Here is a 27113-nt window from a genome sequence, read left to right on the forward strand (position 1 = left end):
TTTAAGAAAACAAAGGACAACAACAGTGGGGTGCCCAGGAGAGCATAAAAGTTAAAAAATAACTACCCCAAAAGGCGTATGTCTCCTAAGAATGTATTATACGGTTTACAGAACCAGTGGTTCATTAGGTACAATGATTTCGTTGGATATGCGTGCAGTGACGTAGGCTTTCCAGATGTTCAAGATGCGAATTTGATCGGTGTACTGCACGCAGCAGCGTGCATTATGTATATACGTAGAATTTGACTGTGAGTCGTCATGTGAAACGAATGCGAGGTCAAATGTAATTATAACCGGGGGTTCCAGATCTGTTGCGACTTTTTGGTAAGTCTTTGAAAGCTTTGAAAAAGTCTTTGAAAACTGCAATCCTCAAACGGTTGATGTACCGACAAAAATTGCAGCCTGAACATCTGACGTCACACTTCCGAGACGGGACCCCGTCGCGACGCGTCGGACCACCACCAATCTACTTCTGGTTTTACACTTTTGAAACTACAGAGGGCGCCCCTCACAAACTTAAAAGCAGCTAAACAAGTCGACTGCTGGATCTATTTCGCTGATTATTTTCCATTTTTTCTAGCATTATGTGACATTTTTGTGTATTGTTTTAACAACCACCATGATTAGCAGAGTATTTCGGGCCATTATACTTGGTCCCCCTGGGTCGGGGAAGGGTACAATATCCTCACGTATAGTGAAGGATTTCAAGCTGACGCACCTGTCGAGTGGGGATCTCCTGCGTGCGCAGGTACGAGGCAAAACAGGTGACCACTCAATTACTGAATTTATAGACGTTTCGAGTTTTTGACTTTTTAAACCCATGGTACTGGTGGTTATTCTCCTGAAACTTCCGCAGGGGAACTTGACAAGGACTTCAGGAGAGCGTCGTCTTGGAATCTATGAAGTTTGAGGGATTGTTGAAGATTATTCCATAATATAATAATCTAAATCTTGGTTGGGCATGTTGGAAGGATTGTTCGTAGATTGTAGATGCAAGGTATTTTGAACTGATTGTCATTGCCCTTTCTTGCCCTCTATGGGTTGGATTCTAAAATGTGGCTGTGGTCAGCCATTGATCTCAAACGATCAGACTACAACTAAATAATATAATGCTAAGCCATCAAGTTTATCTTGTATTGTATTGTAATTTGTATCAAACAATTTTTCACCAATCAGATGCTGGATTAAAGGCGAGTGAATACATAGAGCGTGGAGGTTTGGTGCCAGATCAGTTAATGGTTGATCTGATACTGAATGAACTGAAAGGGCTGTCTTCGGTAGACTGGCTCCTTGATGGTATGTAACTTAATTTAATTTAATGTGTTTATTGGTCAGGGGGTTGATTGAGATATACTATCCGTGCCACAACCATGCACATTACAATGGCATGCATTAACCATGCACATTTTGTTGATTTGTTTAACTGTCTTGCAGTCGTTATGTCCCGTATTTTTAGCTCAAAAAATAGTGCCAGTACTAGTTGCAATAACGTAACCCGTAACGTTATCGCAACTATGTCAGTACTAGCGAGGTTTATGTAGCTGCTCGTTACGCAAGCAAATATATTTTCGTCTAGTTACTAATAATAATAATAATGTATTAATATAGCGCATTTTCCATATACATGTTCAAATGTGCTTGTCAGAGAAATTTGTAACAGAACAGGTGAGTTTTTAGCAGTGTTTTGAACATATTGACAGAATCACAATGTCTTTATGTGTAATTCATAATCATATAGACGTTAAACAAATGTTTGTATGAGAGAGATTGTCTGTTGCCAGCTTAAGTTTATATCCCTTTGTGGGAGTTTGCTGAGTTCCCTTGATGGGAAGATCATTCAAACAAACAAACAAACAAATACATGAACATGAACGTCAACAAATTGTGTTGTTTCTGGGTGACGTCGCCACTTTGGACTTATTTCAACTTATTTCGTATGGGATTGAATATTCACACCCCTACAGGTTTCCCGCGGACAGTCGAGCAGGCAAAGGCCTTGGCTGATGAGGTTGGAGTGGACTCGGTGATCAACCTTAAGGTACCATTTGATGTGATTGTCAAACGGTTAGAGGGACGTTGGATGCATGCCCCGAGTGGAAGGGTGTATAATCAGGACTGGAATCCACCCAGGGAGCCTGTAAGAATAGAACAATAACTTCTTATCTTTCATGTCATTTCATTTTATAATTCTGGCTGTGATGAAAGAGAAAGAAGTTATTTTCCACGAATTTGATTTCGAGACCTCAGAATTAGATGAAGTCTCGAAATCAACTTGCGTCTGAAGCACACAACTTCGTGTGACAAGGTTGTTTTTTCTTTCATTATTATCTTGCAACTTCAATGACCAATTGAGCTCAAATTTTCACAGGTTTATTATTGTATGCATATGTTGAGATACACCAAGTGAGAAGACTGGTCTTTGACAATTACCAATAGTGTCCAATGTCTTTAAAAAGTGGGGGAGGAATCGGTCTAGAATTTTGAAACTCTGACCGGTATTTATTTGATTTTCATATTTTTTTTATTGAGTAAGTTTTGGGTGTTATTATGTGTGGATACAGCTGACCTGTTATTTTCGTCCGCGGTGTATCTTTGTGAATATAACCGCAATCCCCTCCATGCACTTAACATTATTTATAACAACTTTTTGTATAGATTAAGTGCATCGAGGGATCTGTGAGCCAGAATGCGCTTTATAAATGATGTTTTATTATTATTATTAACATTATTATTATTGTATTATTTCATAGGGAAAAGATGATGTGACTGGGGAGCTTCTTACGCAAAGAGACGACGACAAACCAGAAACTGTGTTGGCACGGTTACGAGCTTATCAAAATTTGACCTCGCCAGTTACAGACTTCTATAGGTAATAATAATAATAGTGGTTTCTTATTTAGTCACTCAGTGTCGCTCAGGCGCTTTAACATACAGTGTTTTCCTGCAAGGTATGTGGGACTACATTTGAATTATGAGACCTACTCCTTTTACACAGCACCATATAATGTTGTACAAGGTGCTGTGACGCAATATGCTGCCAATCAAACCAGGAACACCGGGTGAACCCCTTCTCTTTACGATAAGTGCATCGGGTTCTTTTATGTACATTACACAACACACAGGACCAACGGCTTTACGTCCCATCCAAAGCGACATGGTTTAGTGTCTTGCTTAAAGGGTGTATGTACTTTTTGTAGCACAAAAAACACAATGTGTTATTTACACTGGACTTACACAGTTTGAAGATAATGATAAAAGCTTCCCTGAAAATATTACGTGCTGAGGTGCTGTAGTTTTTGAGTAATGAGTAAAACAGTGTCATGAAAATAATTTTAGTCTCATGAGACCAAAATTATTTTAAGCATTTACAAACGTATTTTCATTACACTGTTTTACTAATTTCTCAAAACTACAGCACCTCAGTAAGTAATATTTGAAGGGAAGCTTTCCACTATCATTATCTTCAAACCCTGTAAGTTTAATGTTAATCTATGGACATTTTGAACCAGTACCCAAATCCTTTAGGCAAAGGGGTCATGACTGGGACTCGAACCCACACTCTGCTGAACAGAAACTGATCATTGACAATAACCAAAGGCATATATAATCATACCTAGATTTTTTTTAACTGTTGTTAATGATTTTTGTTTTTTTGTTTTTTTGCAGAGACCTGGATCTTCTGAAAGAGTTCACAGGCACAGAATCTGACAAGATTTGGCCCGAAGTTCAAAAGTACTTGTCGACTGTTGTACCACCAAAAAGCTGAAGCGTTTTAAATTTTTTTTTACATCTATTGATTTGATTCCAGAAAATTTTTCCATAAAAATGCTTGATTTGGGAGATTTCTACGATCAAGCTTACATTCCAGTCCTATTGCTTCAAATTAAAATCATGTTTCAAATGTAATTTTGAGGTATTCAGTACTTTGTCTTTTTTTAAAACAGTACTAGAGAGGGTACCAATGATAAACATTTTACATTTTTCAAGAAAGATAATTTTCAGGAAATCTATTTTTGTATGTAAATAATAATGATTGAAGTAGTGATGTTATCAAGAGAAGGAAGTTGATTACAGCTGGATTCAAACCCCACAACCTCCTCAGGTTAATGTACAGGTGTTTTACCTGATAATACTACTTGGTTCTTATACAGCGCTTTATCACAGCTCTAAGGGGTGCATCAAAGAGCTCAGTATTTTGTCCTGCAAGTTATGAGAAGCTACGATTTGAAATATGAGACCTTTTTATTATTATTATTTTTTATCATTAAGTAATATTTATACAGGGTAGCCCCATCAGTGTTAAAACACTGTTCTCCCTGGGGGCCCTGTATAACAGCAATACACAGAACAGAGATAAACAAATACACCTGTATTAAGAACAACCCCCACAAAAGCAACAACAGCACTCTATACCACCAGGAACAAAACAGAGAGAAAGGGCAACAAAAAGCCAATAATGCAAAATAAATCAATGACTCCGTAAACGCCAGTACCTAGAAGTGAATGAAGTCAAGTTTGGCTCATTACGCAATTCTCTCAGGCAAACCGTTCCATAAAAGGGAACCTTTTTAAGAAATGCTTCGTTTGCCTTTCTCAGTCCTCACTTTAGGCACACACAACCCATTACTCTCTGCATTTCTGGTGGAATAGGTATACCTATTCCTTTAAAGCACCGTGTGATGGTTTACAAGGTGCCAGACCTACTAAGTCTCACGCATAGCTGGCCTCTGAACTTGGCATCTCTGAGGTGCTGTGGCGCAATATGCAGCCAATCAAACCAGGAACACCTGGGTGAACCCCTTCTCTTTTCGATATAGAGTGCACCGTTTTTTTTTTGTGTGTGCATTACACAACACATGGTACCAATGGCTTTACGTCCCATCTAAAGGACGAAGCAATGGTTAAGTGTCTTGGTTAAGTGTCTTGGTTAAGTGTCTTGGTTAAGTGTCTTGGTTAAGTGTCTTGGTTAAGGACATAAATGTCAAGACTGGGACTCGAACTCACACTCAGGTGAACAGAAACACCATAGCGTATGTACAAAATGCTTGAACTATCCACCACAACATGCCATGGGCTAGGAATGAAGGGACAATGAAGAAATTAGCCCGTATATTGGAGAAAATGGAATAAGAGACAAATTATTGAGACAATTAATATTTGTTATTGATTTATTTGATCACTGTACTTGTTGAATCAGTCAATATTAATACAAAAACTGAAAATATTTAATTTATGTTTGTCTTAGATGAATTACTTTCTTTACAATATTGTGTACACTTTACATGAAGGCACAGAAGTGCAAGAGGTAGAAGGGAAAAAAAGGAATAAAATAAATCATGAAGATTTAAATGTATTTATGAACATTCATTTTGTATGTTAATGAGTGACTGGTTTTATAAGTTTGTTTTAGTTTGGAAAGCTAAAAAACAGGTGTTGGAAAAAAAGAGCTGTTAAAATCAAATTACCATACTTGATTATTACAGACAAGAAATGTGTACCGTTCTTAAAGGAACACCTTGCCTTGCATCGGGGGAGTTGGTCTATTAAAAGTGTTTGAAAAGTGTTTGTTATGAAATGCGTATGGTTGAAAAGATGTTTTAGAAGAAGCATACAATGATCCAAACAAAAATGCCTCGATATTGCACAGTTTTTTTTATACATCGTGAACTGACACGGCACGCCATAGTGTAGAGTCAAATTTCTTACTCCACAAAATGGCTGACCAAGTTAGTTCGCAAAATAAAAGGAAAACCACACAATTTCATGGCATATTTGCAGGGATCATTATATTCTACTTTTAAAACATCTTTCTAACCAAATGCATTTTATAACAAACGGTTACAAAAGCTTTGAATAGACCACCTCACCCATCCAAGGCATTGTGTCCCTTTAATTCTTTTTAAAATGTACAACATGTGTTACAATAGGTATTAAATTGGCTAAGGCTATATATGGCAGCCACTTCATGCATGCTGTCACAACATTACGTACTGTAACAGATGGCATCAAGATAAACAATTATGCCCTAGATGCATACAATTGGGCAACTAGTTATGAAATACATGTATGGGTTAGAAATATGTACTTGGGAACAAGTTCTTTGACTTCTTGCATGAAAACTATCAAATATGCAGCAAAATTACACTAAGTCTCATCGACCAAGTAGGAATCCACAAATGGGCACTTTGAAAAACCTCACATCAAGTATGCAGCTAACATTACATTAAGTTAGGAGTCTCATTGACCAAGTAGGAATCCACAGACGGGCACTTTGAAAAACTTCACATCAAGTCTGCAGCAACATTCACATAAAGATAGGAGTATCATTGACCAAGTAGGAATCCACAAATGGGCAATGTGAAAAACCTCACATCAAGTCTGCAGCAACATTTACATCAAGATAGGAGTATCATTGACCAAGTAGGAATCCACAAATGGGCAATGTGAAAAACCTCACATCAAGTCTGCAGCAACATTTACATCAAGATAGGAGTATCATTGACCAAGCAGGAATCCACAAATGGGCAATGTGTAAAAAACCTCACATAATGCATAAAGTGTCAGGCTAAATAAAAGCCAATTGGATCGAGCCAATAAAAAATGTGGTCCCAGATACAGAATGTGTTCTTAAAAACTGCAATCTTAACACTTTCAAGAGAAATACAGAATGCAACAGGCTGAACATTTATAAGAATACGTACAATGTCTTTTGCAGCTTTTCCAGAAAAAATACATCCATCGCTGACGAAAAAATCTACTGTGAATGTTTCTCATTACAATTTTGGTTTCTTACAATTGAATAAAAATACACCTACATACACAGAATGGTTAGTACACAGCCTTCATAAAGAGAGCGAGTCAATAGTGATTTGTACAATTATCAAGTACAAATTTATTACTAATAATTTTGTTGAAGAAAATTATGGTACAAATATTGCCGTTGGCCTATGTTTAATCTTGTTTAGTGTTAATTTCCAAACTGACATTCATCAATTTTAGTGTAAAAAGGCAGCATTCGCTCGACGACATTGTTTGAATGTGTGAATGTTGTGACTGGTTAAACTATGCAGATTGTGCACAAAAACCTTGTGAAGCCAAAATACATCAATTTTTGTGCGATTTGTGGCGACTTTTATAACGTTGTTACCCAGAAAGTTCAAGACTATGTGAGGACATCGAACTTCCCAGATACAGCCATCTTGATTTGATTCATTCAGATGAATGAACCCAAATTGAGGCTTGGAGAACAGGTTCCTCTTAATAAGAGATGGCAACTGCCGGCACTTTGTATACTGTATAAAACCAGATAATCATAACAAGGCAGGGTTAAACAGCCCATTCTACTGTGTACAATAGTATTTTACAACATTTCAATGTGGGGAGAATTTTCTTCCCACTTTTATAAAGACTTTATTTCTGGCAAAATGATTGCATCACAATCCTTAAGGGCACAGCCGTCGATTTCACCAAACTCTTCCTAACTTAATCCAAAGACGTTAGGATGCATTGAACCCATCCTACGTTAGAAAGAGGAGACAGAATTAATCCTAGAGTTTCGTAAAATCGGCGGCTGGACACCTTTGGTAATTGACAAAGACCAGTATCCTCATTTGGTGTATCTCAACATACATACAATAACAAATCTATGAATTTTTTTACTCAATTGGTCATCGAATTTGCTAGAGAATAATGAAGAAAAAAAAACCACTCTAGTCGCACAAGTTGTGGGATTTTAGATGATTGAATTCGAGACCTCATCTGAGGCTTCAAATTCAACTCAAATAGTTTGGTGAGAATTTACTTCTTTCTCAAAAACTATGTTACTTCAGAGGGAGCCGTCTCACGCAATGTTTTATACTATCAACAGCTCTCCATTGCTCGTTACCAAGTAAGTTTTTATGCTAACAATTATTTTGAGTATTTACGAATAGTGCCCAGTGCCTTTAACTTGTCCTTAGACCCCTTCCATACCAGTGAGACAGACTTTATACAGTGTAATCTTTACTACAAAAACAAATCATACATAACAATATACATTTGAATTCAGAACTCTGTGATTAATGCTTTAAGTATTTACATTATTTAACCCTGAGTATTTCATTTAAATATTCCTTTCTAACGCACAAACTCACGCACACACTTCTGAAAGGGGGAACGTATAACATTGGTATTTGAAATTTCAACAATAATTGATAATTTAAATATTTTACTCTCTGATCCTGATCTTCCACTGTGGTTTGGAATGAAAACTATGCCAGTCTGAAATAAAAATGCATGTGGTGAATGTGCCCAGTCAACTCTCCTACTGTCTGACCATTTAATATCACCCACTGTGGTTTTGAATGATAGATAAAACTTATGCCAGCCTGAAATATGAATGCATGTGGTAAATGCATCTATATAGCACACAGTCAACCCTCCTACTGTCTGACCATTCAATACCACCCAACTGTGGTTTTGAAAGATAGGTAAACTATGCAAGACTGAAACATGAATTCATGTGGTGATGCATCTACACAGTACACAGTTCACAGTCAACCCTCCTACTGTCTGACCATTCAATATCACCCACTGTGGTTTTGAATGATAGATAAAACCTATGCCAGCCTGAAATATGAATGCATGTGGTGAATGCATCTACATAGCACACAGTCAACCCTCCTACTGTCTGACCATTCAATACCACCCAACTGTGGTTTTGAAAGATAGGTAAACTATGCAAGACTGAAACATGAATTCATGTGGTGATGCATCTACACAGTACACAGTTCACAGTCAACCCTCCTACTGTCTGACCATTCAATATCACCCACTATGGTTTTGAATGATAGATAAAACCTATGCCAGCCTGAAATATGAATGCATGTGGTGAATGCATCTACATAGCACACAGTCAACCCTCCTACTGTCTGACCATTCAACATCATCCACTGTGGTTTTGAATGATGGATAAACTATGCCAGCCTGAAATATTATATCATGTGGTGTTGCATCTACATAGTACACAGTCAACCCTCCTACTGTCTGACCATTCAATATCACCCACTGTGGTTTTGTATGATAGATAAACTATACCAGCCTTCAATATATCACGTGGTGATGCATCTACACAGTACACAGTCAACCCTCCTACTATCTGACCATTCAATGTCACCCACTGTGGTTTTGAAGAATAGATAAACTTTACAAGTCTGCAATATTAAAACATGTGGTAAATGCATCAACATAGTACACAGTCACCCTTCTACTGTCCGACCACTCACAATAATCCAGTTTAGTTTTCATACAATGTATTGTAAGTATCTACATACACACACCATACGCTTTGTGCACAGTTGTGCCACCATACACACCCTTGCAGTTCAAGGTTTTCAAATGGTTGGTCAACTCACTGAAAAATGGTACCAAGAGTAAAAGGGTTAATGTTCAATGACTGACCACACTGCATCAACTTTTTGCCATATCCAAATTCTAACCTAGTTGTATGTTTGTTTAAACATGTAACTATACTGGTTTGGATCAGTGAAACAACTTAAATTATTTTGCACAATTTTACCAATGTTTTACCTTCTCTTTAAGCTTGCCACAAAATATATTCTCTTTTGTTCTCCGCATCAGTAAGAACAAGCATTATGGATCTGACTGACTTTTCTGGGCAAATTTTGTGATGAACCATCACCAGAAACAAACAAAAACTTATCGTTGTGGCCTTTCATTCACCTTTAATATCATTTCTCCAAAAAAAGAGAGGGAAAAAAAAGGGAAAAAAAAGGAAAAAAGTTTCACCTCCAAAAATAAAAAAATTCTTCCAGACAACCTTTAAAGCAAAGTTGCAAGAAAATAAACACCCTCGTTGCATAAAATAACATATGCATAAAATAAAAAACCTGTGAAAATTTGAGCTCAATTGGTTGTCGAAGAAGCGAGATAATAATGAAAGAAAAAACACCCTTGTCACACGAAGTTGTGTGCTTTCAGATGCTTGATTTCGAGACCTCAAAATCTAGTTCGGAGGTCTCGATATCAAATTTGTGGAAAATGCTTCTTTCTCAAAAACTGTGTTACTTTAGAGGGAGCCATTTCTCACCATGTTTTACACCATCAACAGCTCTCCATTGCTCGTTACCAAGTAAGTTTTTATGCTAACAATTATTTTGAGTAATTTTGTATAGTGTCCAGTGCCAGCAGGAACGTGTGACTAACCAAGTGACTGTACCAGACATTCAAATCTCAAGTCATCAATGGCTTATTGAAGTACCAGTTATAATACAGCAAAATCAGAAAAAGTATTTTGACAATCTAGCAGCAGCTCATAACTAAGAAAAGGAAGACGCATTTAAAACTGAAAAAAAAAAAATAAAAAAATAGACAAAAATCACGATAACATACAAAAATGGCGATAAAGCATCAAACGTATTCAGTGAGCCTGTTCATTTGTTTTCTGAATGAATACTTCTCCAGTCCATTAGTAAAAATATAAACTTGTAAGAAACTCATCTAGAATTGTCTTTTAAAAAAACCACAGTTTTTCATCCAATAAATATAAACAAATCCTTGGATATATGAAAAAAGTTACACACAAAAAAGTTACTGCAAGAAGATTTTTTGATTCTACTAAGAATATGTCACAGATTCCACACTACAATTTAAAAAAAAAAACAGAAATGAAAAATTTGGTCCAGCTTTTTTTCGAAAAACAGAATTAAAATGGCTTGAAAACGTTACATAATCAAGAAGAAAGTGACCTTTGACAAATCCAGCCCAATACTTGACTGAGGCAATTGAGCGATTACCTCCATGCCCCCTGATCATTGCATTGGTGCCCCATTAAAAATTTCTCACATGGAGACACCCTTTGTTAACTTGGTTTGGACTCTACTGTTTCAGTGACAAGCTAGGCGTATCACGTCCTAGCTGAAGAGCACCGGATTCAAGCTCTGGTGTGTCTGATCAGCAGAGTGTAGTCATGACACTTGTGTTCATAAACAAGACTAACCGTGATTGCTTCGTAAAGTTGCGGAGGTAGTGCTTTCTGCTCTACCAGCCAGGGTTCTGATGGATGATACCCAAGCTTGAATCTGTATGGACTGTAAAGGGGGTAACCCTGTTTCAGCCCCCGAGTAGGTGGCAGCGGCCACACCTCGAAATGGCCTTCAGGCCTTGTGTGTGTGGCGACTTGCATAAACAAAGAGAGAGATCTGTGGTCGTAAGAAAAACGCAGCATCGCAGCATCGTCCGCAACCATTTTGAAAAAGAAAACCACTTGGTCGGCATTGGTCTAGGTGTGATCCTAGTGGCAGCGAGTCAGCAATACTTTTGACGTAGAAGCAGTACAGTTGTACAAAAAAATGTCTTGAAATGAAATATGAGTCGAGCCTTGAATTTTCCAAATCGCTTGTTTTAGACTGCGATTGTGCCCCAACTTGATTGGGGTGATCGGTCTGGTCTTTGTTACTTCAGAGAACAGAGGGTGGGTAACTGGCATGTGGCCAGCAGACTGATGTTGAAGGAGAGCACTGAACAGGAAAAGTGCCTTATTTCTACAGGAATGAAGTATCAGATCTGAAATCAGTATCAGAAATACAGCATATTCATCGAAGTATATATAATCATTTTTTGAAGAAGTCATTGCAAAAATTAATAATAAATACAAAAAAATTGATGTAAATGAAAAAAAAAAGTGCATGTTGTTTCAATTACTGACCACTTATTGCTCCTAAAGTGTGCAGTATGGCAGGTCAGTAGAAATATGCATATTACAAAGGTATACGGTACAGTAAATTTCATATTTGTCTTTCATTCTCTCTTAATAGACGAGAAGAAAAGACCATGTCTGCGAATAACAAATGACAATCAGTGTTAATACAAATCTGGCCAAAATGTACATTCAAAGTCAAGTTTACATCGAAGAAGGCAGCAATTATTTTATAATCCTGGCTTTACCCAAAGTATTAAATACAAGAAAATCATAAATATTTCCTTTTGCACATTAGATTCTTGAGAAACAGTAACTCCCTTTCGGGAGCAAACAATAAAAAAAAGAAAACCACAACTTTCTCTGTGACTATTTACATGAATGTATACAGTTTATATTACAACTATGTACTCCCTGGCCCATGATTATCAAAAGAGGGCGCTGTTCCATTCAGTAGATGACCATTATCAAGCGAGGGCGCTACACCATTGGATAGTGGGCCTGGAATGGCTACAAGTCTTGTGTAAGAAGGCATTGTTTCTTCAGAGTAAATGCAGGGCTGTGATTGGCTCAATGAGGGATCCGAATCAATCCCGATAGCTTCACCGGTACCCAGCCGGTGGTAAACATCACCCCCGCCATCCTCATCATTCTCGGTGTCAAACTCTGCACTAGGAGGCACTTCCACCAACCCTCCATCAGTCTGGATGGTCGATAGTTTTAAATAGCTAGGCACTCGGTTCTCAGTACAAGTCTCTCCATACCCGGAGTCAGTTGAATCCAGTGCCGACCGGCCTAAACCGGTATGAAGCCGTTCCAATGAGACAGAACCTGGTAGATGCACAAATAGAGCGGATAACTTTCCTGATCCACCTGTGGTTGATCCAGGCGAGAGTGGATCCTTCTCGTGAAAGTCCTCAGATGAGTTCGCTGAGTCCGTACTGGTCCTTGACAACTTCCGACATGAGTCGACCTCACAAAGGAGGCGATCCGATTCCTTGGACGCCTCTTCCCGTAGTTTCACATAATCAGCTTCACCGTGGTCTGCTGCGCATCCTCCTTCAGCGCAGGGCTGAGATAAATGCGTGTTCCCCAAGATGCCGTTTGGAATGACTCCGTTCGGAGTGCAATGGTTGGGGGGCAAATCAAAGACTTCCCTCTCGATGTCTCGACGTGGGACGCGACCATCAAGAATTCTTTCAAACTGTGGGGAAAGAACCAACAGAACATTAAGGAAATTGACAGTACTATTTAAGAGACATGGGTCGACCAGGGTGGGGTTTGTACCCCCTTGATTAAAAAAGATACTTCCGGGCCATGGGCTGACCAGGGAGGGACTCAACCCCCCTTGATGAACTGACCAGGGGCCGTTTTCACAAAGCAATAAAATTCATCGCAAGACAATTTGTCTGTATTACCATAGTGATTTGTATTGTATTATCATTCCCACTTTACTTAGCAATTATGATTGATTTGCAGTTAAGATCAATTTTAGATCTTTGTGAAGGTGGCCCCAGGCCAGGATTCGAACCTCTAACAATCAACTCACCTGTTCGGGTGCAATGAAGTAGATGGATGGCACCGGCTTGAGCATCCATTTGATGCAATGCCAGCTTACCCCAACTAGAGTAAGAATGACCAAGACTCCTATTACTGCTACTACAGTGACATTTACTGAAGAAAGATCTAAATGAAGAGAGGGTTGAAAGAATTGCTTCGATTATTCGAGGTTTGGTTTGAGATTATTAAAGTCCTGGTCTAAGAAATCATTATTTATTCAAAGTGATCATTTGATAATTAAGTCCTTGTCTAATAAATCATTTTTGTCTAATAAACCATTATTTAAAGTGATCATTTGACTTAATATTAAAGTCCTAGTCTAACAAATCATTATTATTTATTTAACATGTTTAAAGTGATCATTTGATTATTAAAGTCCATGTCTAACAAATTTAACAACCTCAACTGTTCAAAAATGTTAACAAACAAACAAACAAACAAACAAATAAGCAAACTTGAGGGTGAAAAATTATATAAATATGCTTCCAAAATATCAACTGTTTATCAGAAGGGCTGATTAAATCTGCCCTATTAATAATGCATTTGTCTTGTTTATTATTACCAACATTATTATTATTATTATTAGTTGGAGAAAATTAATTGTTTGCAAACTGTCTACCAACCAAAAGGACCAACGTGTATGGTATAAGTTATAAATGTGAAAAATAGTTCTAGGCCTAATGTTTTGACCCTAGCAGTGTGTCTCTCGTAGGCTAAATTACAAGAAGACACACCTGAACAGGTATCCAAAAGTAAGAAAGGTAGAAATAGATGAATAAAGAGAGGCAGAAAGCACTAAGAAAAAGCAAGGGGGTTAAACAATAAATAGGAAAGTGGAAACAAACTCAATAAATATAAAGCTGCAGAGCAGTAAAGGTTGGATTAAAAACAATTCACATTATCAGATAGCAATAACAATACAAGTATCCATGACCAGTATAACTTAAAACAATAAAACACCCAAATTGTGGCAAAAACTTAGAGAAAATTGACGGAGAAAAGAAATGCATTGTAAAACCATTTGCATTTGGTATATAAAACCATGTGACAATAAAAATTGAAACAAGTGACAAGTTCAAAGTTTTGTCCAAAATAAAGTTTGTGAATTCAGCCTTGAATGTGTGTATGTTTTGACTACAGTTTTAACATATTGATGTACTGCATTACCAAAGCTGTCAACCTTTGCATCGTGCAAATCAAGTACATTATGTCCAACAATCAGGGAGATATTAAAGGAACACGTTGCCTTGGATCGGACGAGTTGGTCTATAAAAAGCACTTTGTAACCATTTTTTATAAAATGCATATGGTTAGAAAGATGTTTTCAAAGTAGAATACAATGATCCACACAAATTTGCCTCAAAATTGCGTGGTTTTCCTTTTACTTTGCAAACTAACACGGTCAGCCATTTATGGGAGTCAAAAATTGTATTCTACTTTTACAACATCTTTCTCACCATATATGCATTTTATAACAAACGGTTACAAATGCTTTTTATAGACCAACTCGACCAATTCAAGGCAACGTGTCCCTTTAAGGAACACATTCCACATAATAGGGAACAACATTCCATAATAAGGGATATTTTCAAATTTGTACATATATGTATCAGAACATAGAAATATTGGTTTATTTTTAGGGAACTTTCACTTTTTTTCAGTTTTTAGGGAACTGCAGAATCAGGGAGAGTTGGCTCTCTGAAAAGAAAACATATTGAATACAATGGCACTTAGAAGGTTTAGACGATAATATGTTTTGATTTTATTTATTATAATGAGTAGGGTATATGGCCTTTGCTTTCGATCCAAACCAGAGGCCCACACTAAACAAGTACAACCAAATACATATCCATTTGTAGAAAAGAAAGAGGGGAAAGGGATTAGGGAGTGGGAAAAGATAAAAGATAAAATGGATATGGTTGTTACAAATATAAAACACGATACAAGCAAATCGTGCATCAGGACAATACAAAGTATGGTTGGATAAGAATACAACAATCTAAAAAAGATTTGATTCCACAATCAACAGCACTACAAGCGCCAATAACAGGATGATAAGAAATGAGAAGAAATGCCAAGATATAGATATGGGAGGCGGAAAACCATGCAATCAGTTAGGGACTGAAAACCCAATCCACATGCAAGGCTCCGGTGTGAGGTGGGATTCGAACCGCGGTCCACAGAGGTGAAAAGCAGAGATAGAAACCACTGAGCCAACCTGAGATAATAACAACATTCAGTTTTTATATAGCGCTTTATACACCGTGTCTCAAGGGGCTTCCAATATTTTTTACCCCTGATCACTGGGCCTTTTCGTTCCCTAAACCAACTCAGCTCCCTTGGGAATATACAGCCTGTGCTGCCAAATATGTAGCGCACTATAGCTAAACAAACCACAAGAACCATCTCTGCCCTCACAGGTACCCATTTACCCCTGGGTGGAGAGAAGCAACTATAGTTAAGTGTCTTGCTCAGGGACACAAGTGTCATGACCGGGATTCGAACCCACACTCTGCTGAACAGAAACACTAGAGCTCGAGTTCGAGGCTCTCATCCGCTCGGCCAAGACGACACATTTCTTCAATTGTTATGACTTACATTGCGGGTACTCCTGTGGTATATCAATGAATGTCCTTGGTGAGGCACCAGCGCTGTTGAAAGCTTCGATGGCAAACTTGTACTTCTGAAATCGCTCAAGATCTGAGCAGATTCAACAAAAATATTATTACTATTATTATTATTAGTGGTTCATTAAAAACATTCAGTTTATTTACAGTCAAGACATTAAAACTACAGAGTAGACAAGTACAGAAGAACATTATACAATTTAAGCAAAGATATGAAAAGACAAAAAGAATGCAATTATAAAGCGATCTGTTAATAAATATGAAAGCAAATCAGTAGAGGGGGCATTTTCAAGAGCCAAATGAGGCTTATGTTGAAATGCCTAAACACAAAAAACATACACAATTAGCCAGCCAATTAACAAATATCGAAGATGCATAATCAAAATTAAGCAAAGACAAAAAGTACCAATCAGAATATAAAAAGAAATCTGTAATAAAATGAAAGCCAATTAATAGAGGGGCATTTTCAGAAGCCATATGAGGCTTGTCTTGAAAAGCCTTATACAAGAAACATACACAATGAGCCAGCCAATTACATGTATCGAGTATAGAAGATGCATAATCAAATTTAAGCAAAGATAGAAAGAGACAATCAGAATTTATCAAGAAATCTGTAATAAATATGAAAGCAAATCAATAGAGGGGCATGTTGAAATGCCTTAATACAAAAAACATACACAATTAGCCAGCCAATTATAAAATATCGAAGATGCATCAATCAAAATTAAGCAAAGACAAAAAAGAGACAAAAGCAATCTGTTAATAAATATGAAAGCAAATAATTATACAGGGGCATTTTCAGAAGCCAAATGAGGCTTGTCTTGAAATGCCTTTACAAGAACCATTCACAATTAGTCAGCCAATTATAAAATATCGAAGATGCACAATCAAAATTAAGCACAGATTAAAGAAACAATCAGAATATATAAAGACATTTGTAATAAATATGAAAGCAATTCAATAGAGAGCATTCCTAGAAGCCAGCAAAAGTTTTGTTGAAATGCCTTTACAAGCAACCAACACAAAACATTCGCCAGCTAAACATATAAGTTCAGAAGATGAAAATAAAATTTAGGCAAAGATATTAGGAGACAATCAGATTATATAACGACACCCTTTAAGAAATAAGAAAGCAAACCAGTGGGTCATTTGCAGAAGCCAATTAAGGCTTGTGCTCAAACGCCCACTATAAGCAACACATACACAACATAAGAGAAGAAAGACATATCATCATACAAGAAAAACCAAACAAAGAATAAGTAACATTAATTTATAAAAACACATTTCAAAACAGAAGGAATCCCTTGTGCGACATTTTACTGTCACTGGTACACAGCAAAAGGGAACTCGTTTCTTAAAACACCTAAGGACCAGTTCAGCCTTTGCAAAATCGCGATACAATGTTTTTTTACACTGATGTGTTTGCACTGATGTGACAAAATTAATGGGAAAGGCCACTCCTTAATTTTTAGAGTTCGCTGCTTACCATTGATCACCAGACTAGTCTGCGAGGCGTTCAGTGTCACATTGGATATGACATCTCTCTGTATGATAGTCACGTTCATCACATTGTATCCAATGATAATGCCGCGTCTGTGCTCTACCGGTAGTGGCTGTGAAGAAAAGAAAATCAGGGCTTCATTAACAAGAGGCTCTCCAGCAGACTGTAGGTCTTGGGTCTCAGAACTTGTCACCACACTCTGTAGGTCTTGGGTCTCAGAACTTGTCACCACACTGAAGACAAACCTATAATGGAAGTGTCGTGGCCGAGCGGTTAATGGGACACGTTGCCTTAGATCAATGTTGTTGGTCCATGAAAAGCGTTTTGAAAACGTTTGTTATAAAATGGTTAGAAAGATGTTTTGAAATTGTTTTAAAAATTGCATGGTTTTCCTTTAGACATTATGAACTAACACGGCACGCCATTTTGTGGAGTCAAGTCAAAGTTCAAACTCTGGTGTTTCTGATCAGCAGAGTGTGGGTTCGAGTCTCAGTCATGACACTTGTGTCCTTAAGCAAGACACTTAACCATTGCTTCGTCCTACGGATGGGATGTAAAGCTGTTGGTCCTGTGTGTTGTGTAACGCTCGTGAAAAAGCCTAGTGCACTTACATGCATCAAAAAAGAGAAAGAGTTTGCCCCGGTGTTCCTGGTTTGAATTGTGCCACAGCACCTTGTAAAACATCACATGGTGCTATGTAAATGGAGTAGGTCTTATAATTCAAACATAGTCCCACCTACCTTTCCATCTTCTTGTTATCGGAAAAAAATCTATCAGTTTTCATCCCCCAAAATTTGAATATGAGAAACGCTTCCATCAGGTAGGTTTCTCAGATTGTGTATTCCAATTATAGATTTTTTTCCTGCAAGGACACAACCGCTTTTTCGAAAACAACCAACCATACATTTTCACAGGTTAGTTTTATTATATTTAACTACAATTATATAGGATTTAAAAAAACAATCGAACGATTCCAAATACCACAGATACACTTTTCCTTTAAACATACCTCCCATTCTAAGACCACATGACGAAGAGACTCATTCCGTTCACTGACACTCGAGGAAAAGGTGACGTTCAATTTCAAATCTGGATCTATGACAGAAGAAAAGAAAGTTACAAAATTATTTATTTTCATAAAAAACGTTATCTGTAAAAACGAAATGGGATTGCTGTTCAACCTACACGTCGACTCTACCAACTGAGCTATCTACCTAGATATTGATGGTCTCCCTTTTTTGTCAATCTCTTTGTTTGGTGTGCCAAAGTATAAACTCAGTTAAATGGATCCCCCTTTTAAATAGAAATGTTGGCACACCTGTTCAGAGGAAAATAACAATAATAATAATTTGGGGCTATCATCCTTACTCGCAGCTAGAGCTGAATAGCAAAAGACGCACCTACAACGTGTTCCAGAAGCAGGCATGCAAGGGCACCTTTGGCTGCCAGCCAAATCAACCCATTATGACCATGGAGCACATGCACAGCAACAGATCAAAAGTGTTTCCAGAGAACCAACGCACAACTCAACTCACATACGGACATGGCCGGGTATCGAACCAGGGTCACCTTGGTGAGAGGTGAGCGCTTTACACACAAGCCAACCATGAACTTACTCTGCTCTAGGGTCCTCTTGCACACCGTTTCAGACCAGCTACTCCACGGGCAACCAGTCATTCTGGCGGCGACTTTGACACAGTAAATCGTGTATGCGTCCAGATATAGCGGAAACGGCAATTCGGCCTGACTGTCTCTAAGCTCCTTGTCCGACTCGGGTCCAGGAAACTAACAAGGAAGACACAAAAAACAAGGGTTAAGAGTTAATTTAGAAATGATTAACCCTAAGGCGTGTCGTGGCTGAGCAGGTCTAGTTCACCGGACCCAAGCTCAGGGCCCAACTTCATAAGCTGTTAAGCAGAAAATTCTGCTTTGCAAACTTCTTATCTATGCAAGAAATGAGCAGGGTACCAGTCACAGCAATGGTAAATGTACAGAATGTTGGCTGGTAACCTATTTTGATGAAGCAAGAGTTTTCTGTGCTTAGCAAATTTGTTTTGCTTGCAGGCTTTGATGAAATTGGGCCATGGTGTTGTCAGCAGCAGAGTGTGGGTTCGAATCCCGGTCATGACATTTGTAGCAAGGCAGTGAACCATGATTGCTTGGTAACACGTTGGGAAATTATCACATTCTGCTCTACCAGCCAGGCTCCCAGTGGATGCTACCCATGCCTTCATCCTTACGGACTGTGAAGGGGGTAACCCTGTTTCAGCCCTAGGTGTAGGTGCCAACATGCCCCTGGTGACAGTTGATTTGAGTCAACAGCCCAAATAATTTATGTGTAGCCCTCACCTTGAAGTGCCTGTCCCACCTTGTTATGCTAGGCGATACAGGTAAAATGAGTTGAATCTATCTAATTTTTCTTTAATAAATGTATATCTTTCAATACTCAACATAATTGAAGGATATTTATCACACTCACAGCCAAGTATTTGTCCACAAGGTAGCCTATTATACATCTTATACTCACCCCTGGGAACGAGGTTTGGCCTGAGGTTCAGTGTTAATTTCTCATAATCTCATAAAATAAAACAAAAAATCCAAACTAGTATCTTAAAGTCCACAAAAATACTTATGTGAAGATTCAATATAAATATGTAGCTCCTATTGCAGACCATGTTTCATCAAAGTGTTATTTTTTTTTTCGAATTGGTTTATTTCCGGCCATTCTTGTCAAAGAAGCATCCTATTTCACTTTCATACAGTTGTAATAATGTGATTTGCCTCTGTGGTTGAAACCGAAACTCAATTTTCACTTTGATTGCATCAAATTAACTTTCAGGCACTGCACCCCTCGGTAATTGTCAACGAGCAGTCTTCTCACTTGGTGTATCTCGACATAAGGATAATTATAATAAACCTACCTCCGAGGATACTGTAGGAGAGAGATCTTTGATGAAGTACTCAATCTTGTACATGAGATGATTAACGTAGTACGACCTCCACTCCTCAGGAAAGTCCCACTCAATGTGTAAGCGGGACTGTGGGGTCGCCTTGACGCGAACATTCTTAGGGGGGTTCGAGACGGCTGTCGAGGTAAACAAATTATACAAATTTAAGAATTTATTTAGCTATCCGTATTTAAAATAAAATACTTATAATAGACAATTGTCAAAGCCATTTTGAGGAATGGTGGTCACAACGCTATGGCACTATTATTTGTCAGTATCTACCCAAACCTATCAGTGCCCTTCTACATGGTACGTTCAGACGAGGAGTTAAATTTAGCCCTTAGCCCTGGCGGCCTTACACTTTCGTATTATACTACAGTGACGTCCTGGATATCAGGGTCCATTTCTGGGGCGGAAAATTTTCAAAGCTTCATAATTCAAATCTTACCTGCAAGAAGCCAATAATTTCAACAGATTCACATTCCAGACCATGAAGCTTTAAAGATTTCCCCCCCCCCCCTAAATAGGCCCTGATAGTTAGGACTCTGTATCTGTGTACAGCACAGACGAAGAGTCCTATGTAGGGATACTGTTGGTATGAAAGCATTCGGTCCGCGAGGGTCAATTTGACCCACACAACTGAGCTAGTTAAGGCCGAGTTACACTGCAGCAATAACGATCACGACGCAAAGAAAACGCATTCTATTGTTTGAATTGCTCCACGCAGAATACGCCCAAGCTCATTCAACCAATCGAGGGTGTGCATTGACAACATTATCGTTATGGAGGTCTGGGCGACCGTGTCTTTAGTCGTCCAGAAACATTTGATTAGCGTAGCTTAGCCTAGGTTTTACAACCAGGAATGAACTTAATGGCCAAGTGACCAGGGGGTAATGATGTTCGAGCGTAAGCTCATTCAAGCGCTCTGAGAAGACCTTTCGGGTGTGAAAAATAAGGGAATCAATGTGTGGTGAAGAGGTTTTCAACTAGTGGTTTAATCCCAACGAGGCCTGGTTCTTGATAATTTACCAAGACAAAGTCGAGGTAAGTTATAAAGAACCAGGCCTCCGCAGGTTTAAACCACTAGTTGAAAACCGATTCAACACACTTTGATTCCCATTCATAAACACCTTTTGGTTCAAAAACATCATCACTTGATGGTCAAAAAGTAAAATAAATGCAAAAATTATAACACAACACCCCTCCAGCTATGAAATGGTAGAGCCCTCCGCTGCCCTCGCGTAAACTACTCCTTATAAGGGAATGCTGTGGGCGTCGCGCGTATCGCGTGATGTGGCACAACTGTTTCAGCTGTTGCTCTCGACCAATAGGAATGAAGAAACTGTCTTATAAGAACAGGTGCAAGGTCGCGTGTCACGTCCATGAATTAACACTTTTTACCGGTCAATAACAAAAGGTTTATGCACACCCACGTGACGTGCTCTCCACCTATAGGAGTAGAGAAACTGTCTGGGGTATTTATGAATGCAGTATAAAGGCCGACTCTCATTAATATTATTATTTTTTACTTACTCTCTGTTTCATGATCAAATGAGATATGTGCCGTTGAGGCATTTCCGAGTCTGTTCACAGACAACACATAAAAGTGGTAAGTCTCGTGTACATCTTCCAAAACGCAGGATGTATTTCCCGGTAGAACGCTCCTGCATGTCTCCCACTCCACATTGCTTGTCAAATCACACACACAAGAGAAAAGTAAACAAGTCAACATACAGTTGTTACATAATCACCTGAATGTAGTTTCCTTATTAAATGTTCTAATTTATTTTCAGTAGTTTATGTGTGTAATTAATTATTTTGTGAACTGCATGTATGCAAAGAAATTTTTCTCCATGGTAGGACCATTAACAATGAATTGAATTGAAATTTAATTGAATTTGAATTCCTCAGACTATCGAGACAGTTGCTTTGGCGGGCAAGCTTTCGAAACGGTGAACACCCATACACAATTCTGAAGCAGGCTTTGCTTATCTGGAGGCTGCTAAGCAAAGGCTTGCCCCGAACCATTTGACATAGCAACTGTCTCTATAGTCTGAGGACTTCAAATGTAAGCGGTACATTGTGACTAAACAAGTCATTGTACCAGACATTACTCGAATCCAACTTGCAAAAGGCTCAAGGCTGGTGTATACTTGCTGCGTAATCGCTACGCAGAGCACAGACCCAATTTTCAAAGTCCCCAGTGCGTAAAGGAAAGCTCAGTGCAGAATTAAATGCATACTTTTTTCTAAAAAATGGAAAGATCCTTGCAACGCACGAATGTATGAACACAAGTTGACACGTGCGTTTCTGTGCACGAAAGCAAATTGAATGAGTTTTAAATGTTTTTAAAAAGAAATATGAACGTTAAATTCAAATTTAAATTGTCGGGTGCGTGCACGCAGTAGCAGCGAGTATGAACCAGCCTTTATTGAACATGTTGATGGGCTTTGATCAAAGAGTTATATACAAGAACTAGAGGGCGCACTGGCTTATATGCGCGGCCCAGCATGCGCGCATGCAGCCATTTTGTAAGTTGACAAAACAGCATCGCGTAGCGTTCAATAAACACAAACTTGAATGTGTACTTCATATTTAACGCGGCCACAGAATGGCGCCAGTGTCTCCTTGCGGTCCCGACGCGTTTGTGCAAGCAGCAACACTAGTGCGCCCTCTAGTTCTTATATATTATATATAACTCTATGGCTTTGATAGACTCAGAGGGCCAGAGGTTATTTTCAGCCGTGTATATTTTTAAGTTACCTTGGGTTTGAAGATACGTAAAACAGGTAGTCAAAGGTGGGAATATTTGTGTCACTCCCTGGAGTCCATTCACATGTGATGTCAAAATTGTCTCTGGAGAAGCAATTCAGATCCTTGGCCGCACTTGGTGGATCTGGAAGAAAAAAAAGGGGAAGCAACACAAATTTTAAAGGGAAGGTACACTTTTGGTTATTGTCAAAGACCATCCTTCTCACTTGGTGTATCTCAACATAAGGAGACTGTGAAAATTTGAGCTAAATTGGTCATCGAAGTTGGGAGAAAATGATAAGGGAAAAAACACCCTTGTTGGACGAATGTGCTTTCAGATAGGAATAGAAGACTTCTGGCTAGAAGTCTTTTATTATTTTAGTGAGAAATTACCTCTTTCTCAAAATCTATGCTACTTAAGAGGGAGCCGTTTCTCACAATGTTTTATACTATCAATGGCTCTCCAATGCTTGTTACCAAGTAAGTTTTTTAAGTTAATATCTATAAGTATTTGTAATATATTAAGTAATTACCAAACGTGTACCTTCCCTTTAAAATGTAAAAGGAACATGACAGAATTGGTAAGACAAAAAGAAATCGTCTAGATCACAGATTTACATAAAACTTACAGTTAAATGATCATGATAGTAAAAAACATCCTTTGAAATATTTATGTCAGAAATGTCAATTTGATGAGAAATAAATGCAACTAATATCCTGTTTGGAGTCTGACGCTCAATGAGCGTTTTGTTCATCTTTTTTTCTTTTTTTTTTTTTTTTTTTTTGGGGGGGGGGGGGGCTTTGAACTAGCTCTAGACACAAGGCTCGGTGGTCTAGTGGTAGAACATCTACATAAGGCCAAGTTCATATTCCACCAAGTGTGAATGCAAAGCGAATATTGACGTCACAAATAATTCGCCACAGTTGAGCTGTGCTCCACTCTTGCAAGTTATTCGCAGCGAAAACATAGTTGTGACGCCAATGATGGCTTCACATTCGCATTCGCAGGAAGTATGAACCGGGCTTTACACATGTAGTTAGTGGAAGACATCTGCCTTAGCACTGCAACAGTCATGGGTTTGAATCACTCACGATTAATTTGCCTGCGCATTTTTTTTACCGAACACATGACCGAACAGAGTATACGGTGCTAATACAACACGGCTGCTCATTTGAGCAGCAGAAATATCTGCAGAAATGGCAGAGGTCCAGGACCTAAGGTGGGAAGAGTTTGTAATGTTGATCCCAACCCTTCACCAACAAGATTAACAATACCCTTCTTGCACTCTATCTAATAAAGATAAACGACAGGCAGAAGCTCCGGCCCAAATGTGACAACAGTACTCCATTAAGGGACGTACAGCCGTCTTAAAAAAAATCTTATAAATTTAAAGAATAGGGAAGAACTTCCGAGCACAATGAGAGAACAAAATGACATGGAGGCACTTTGTGCAATGCCTGTGATTACATTCTGTTCCGACCAGCATTAGTGGAGATGTCAAATGCAAGAAGGCCAAAATCTGAAACCTCAGGCAAAGTCGATGGCCTAAATGAATGGATGGGAATGTACCATCTCTAGAGCGAGGGGGTGAGACAGGAGAGTAGTTTAGTTTGCGCTTAAGGCTACCACGCAATTGATGTGGAATTATTCAATTGATGTAGAAGGAGGTTATGTTATCCTGTGATGAATTGCATGTTACACATGGTAGCCAATTTGGTGGCCTACATGAAAATGATCTGTCATGCAAAGCGTATCAACAGGCAAGCTGTAAATGTCAGATGCACACTGTATTTGACTGTGCCCTTTATCAAAGAGAAGATGCCTTGGTGCCCCTGCCCTTACAAAAGCGAAGCATACAGGCCTGGATTGGTACTGGTATGAACTTTAGAATCAGTGAGATTTTAGATGGAAATATTTCTCTGGAGGATTGGTACTGGTATGAACTTTAGAATCAGTGAGTCTTTAGATGGAAATATTTCTCTGGAGGATTAGTACTGGTATGAACTTTAGAATCAGTGAGCTTTCAGATGGAAACATTTCTCTGGAGGATTAGTACTGGTATGAACTTTAGAATCAGTGAGGTTTCAGATGGAGATATTTCTCTGGAGGATTGGTACTGGTATGAACTTTAGAATCAGTGAGGTTTCAGATGGAAACATTTCTCTGGAGGATTAGTACTGGTATGAACTTTAGAATCAGTGAGCTTTCAGATGGAAACATTTCTCTGGAGGATTGGTACTGGTATGAACTTTAGAATCAGTGAGCTTTCAGATGGACATATTTCTCTGGAGGATTGGTACTGGTATGAACTTTAGAATCGGTGAGCTTTCAGATGGGCATATTTCTCTGAAAAATTGGTACTGGTGTGAATTTTAGAATCAGTGAGCTTTCAGATGGAAATGTTTCTCTGGAGGATTGGTACTGATATGAACTTTAGAATCTGTGAGCTTTTAGATGGACATATTTATCTAGAAGATTGGTACTGGTGCAAACTTTAGAATCAGTGAGCTTGAATTGGGTTGTTTATTCCAAAGTCACCGTAACCAACTGTCCTGGACCTGGAAACAACAAAGTCGGGGGAGGAGCAAAAACAAAGCGAGAAGCTGCCCGGAGTATCTTGAGCAAGTCCTTGATGTACGTCAGGCGCTATAGTCATCAGTATTTGCAAGTTGGGTTTACTGTTTTTGTATCTGACTCCTGTAGAGAGTTTTAATGACTAGGAGTGTTTCTACTAATGAGCTTCGACAGTCAGACTGGACACAAAAGTATATCCGTCTTTGGAATCCATTACAAACAGCCACATTTCCTGTCAACCGGGTTTCCTATTACTGCCAATGCATGTATAAAGCAGCACGGACCATAAATTAATCAAACGGGGATGAAAACACTAGGTAGTTGATAGGTCTTTGCCAGTAGCATTGACGTCACTGATTTGTGTGTCCATGCTGTGGAGGCTCTTTGCGGATGGTCCATGTTGATTATCTTGATAAATGAGTTTTCTTAATGAGAATCCACAGACCGCTAATTAGTACTCCTTGGACACTTGTCTACAGTGTGTTCATTCGGTGATATTAGTAGCAACCTGATTGTAATAGACAAGTGCCACACACCTTTAAGCAGACCTGGAGGTTATGCCTTTAGTTATTGTCAAAGACAAGTATTCTCACTTGGTGTATCCCAACATACGAACCAAGTAACAAACCTGTGAAAAGTTGGACTCAAGTGGTTGTCGAAGTTGCAAGAGAATAGTGGAAGAAAAAACACCCTTGTCGCATGAGTTGTGTGCTTTCAGATGCCTTGAATTCGAGACCTCAGCTAAGGTCTCTCATTAAATTCAAATAGTGAGAAATTACTTCTTTCTCAAGAACTATGTTACTTCAGAGGGAGAAGTTTCTCACAATGTTGTATACTATCAAAAGCTCGTTAACGAGTAAGTTTTTGTGCTAACAATAGTTTTAAGTAATTACCGATAGTGTCGATTTCCTTAAGTTGGCAACATGATGTATCTTCTCTTTTACTTTCGGTGGGTTTCTATTTGCCGGTCATCATCCTTGTAATTTTCAATGGTTGTAAACTGACATAGCTCATAAGAAAACATTTCTGAGATTGTACTTCATAATATAATCAATTCAAATGTTAGCCTTGTCCGAGGCTCTTTACACAAGCACACCGGCCCGCTCTAAATTCACCACGTAACGTTGGACAACGAGCTGCATCGATACATGTTCAGGCACAATACCGGCTATTTGATATTAAGTACTTGATACCGTGGGGTCGAAGCATGGTTTTTCCAGGTTTTTCAACCTTGTACAACGAAGCAGAAGTGATGCCAGCATTGTGCCTCGTCCAACGCTACGTGGTGAATTCAGAGTGGGCCAGTGCTTGTGTAAAGAGCCGTCGCTTTCACACACAAATGTTTATTAGCCCTGTGGTCACTGGACCATTAAAATCTCATCTCTCTGGGGAGTATACAGCCTATGTTAAATCTCATCTCTCTGAGGAGTATACAGCCTATGTTAAATCTCATCTC

At 38.6% G+C, this 27113-nt stretch overlaps 2 protein-coding genes across 4 annotated transcripts in view; one reads left to right on the plus strand and one right to left on the minus strand.

The window, feature by feature from the left end:
• The first annotated feature begins 512 nt into the window (after positions 1-512).
• On the plus strand, positions 513-5353 carry LOC139946344 (GTP:AMP phosphotransferase AK3, mitochondrial-like). 3 transcript variants are annotated; one of them, XM_071943982.1, is made up of 5 exons: positions 513-764; positions 1177-1296; positions 1965-2137; positions 2751-2869; positions 3667-5353. In XM_071943982.1, the coding sequence occupies exons 1-5, from the start codon at positions 620-622 to the stop codon at positions 3764-3766; spliced, it is 657 nt and encodes a 218-aa protein (XP_071800083.1). In that variant the 5' UTR covers positions 513-619; the 3' UTR covers positions 3767-5353. The 3 variants fall into 3 exon arrangements, with proteins under 3 accessions (XP_071800083.1, XP_071800084.1, XP_071800085.1); XM_071943983.1 differs by having other exon boundaries at positions 1965-2038; XM_071943984.1 differs by lacking the exon at positions 513-764 and adding an exon at positions 793-997.
• The window catches only part of LOC139946343 (interleukin-6 receptor subunit beta-like), a 59784-nt gene continuing 36335 nt past the window's right edge, over positions 3665-27113 (minus strand). Inside the window, exons 5-13 of the mRNA XM_071943981.1 lie at positions 23095-23227; positions 21865-22019; positions 20305-20468; positions 19000-19168; positions 18393-18478; positions 17369-17495; positions 15854-15955; positions 13245-13381; positions 3665-12899 (exon numbers count right to left, since the gene is read on the minus strand). Coding sequence (XP_071800082.1) covers positions 12099-12899; positions 13245-13381; positions 15854-15955; positions 17369-17495; positions 18393-18478; positions 19000-19168; positions 20305-20468; positions 21865-22019; positions 23095-23227 — 1874 coding nt within the window. The 3' untranslated portion in view covers positions 3665-12098. The remainder of the gene's footprint in view (positions 12900-13244; positions 13382-15853; positions 15956-17368; positions 17496-18392; positions 18479-18999; positions 19169-20304; positions 20469-21864; positions 22020-23094; positions 23228-27113) is intronic.

Source organism: Asterias amurensis, chromosome 13 (assembly GCF_032118995.1).
Source record: "Asterias amurensis chromosome 13, ASM3211899v1".
Classification (NCBI taxonomy): domain Eukaryota; kingdom Metazoa; phylum Echinodermata; class Asteroidea; order Forcipulatida; family Asteriidae; genus Asterias; species Asterias amurensis.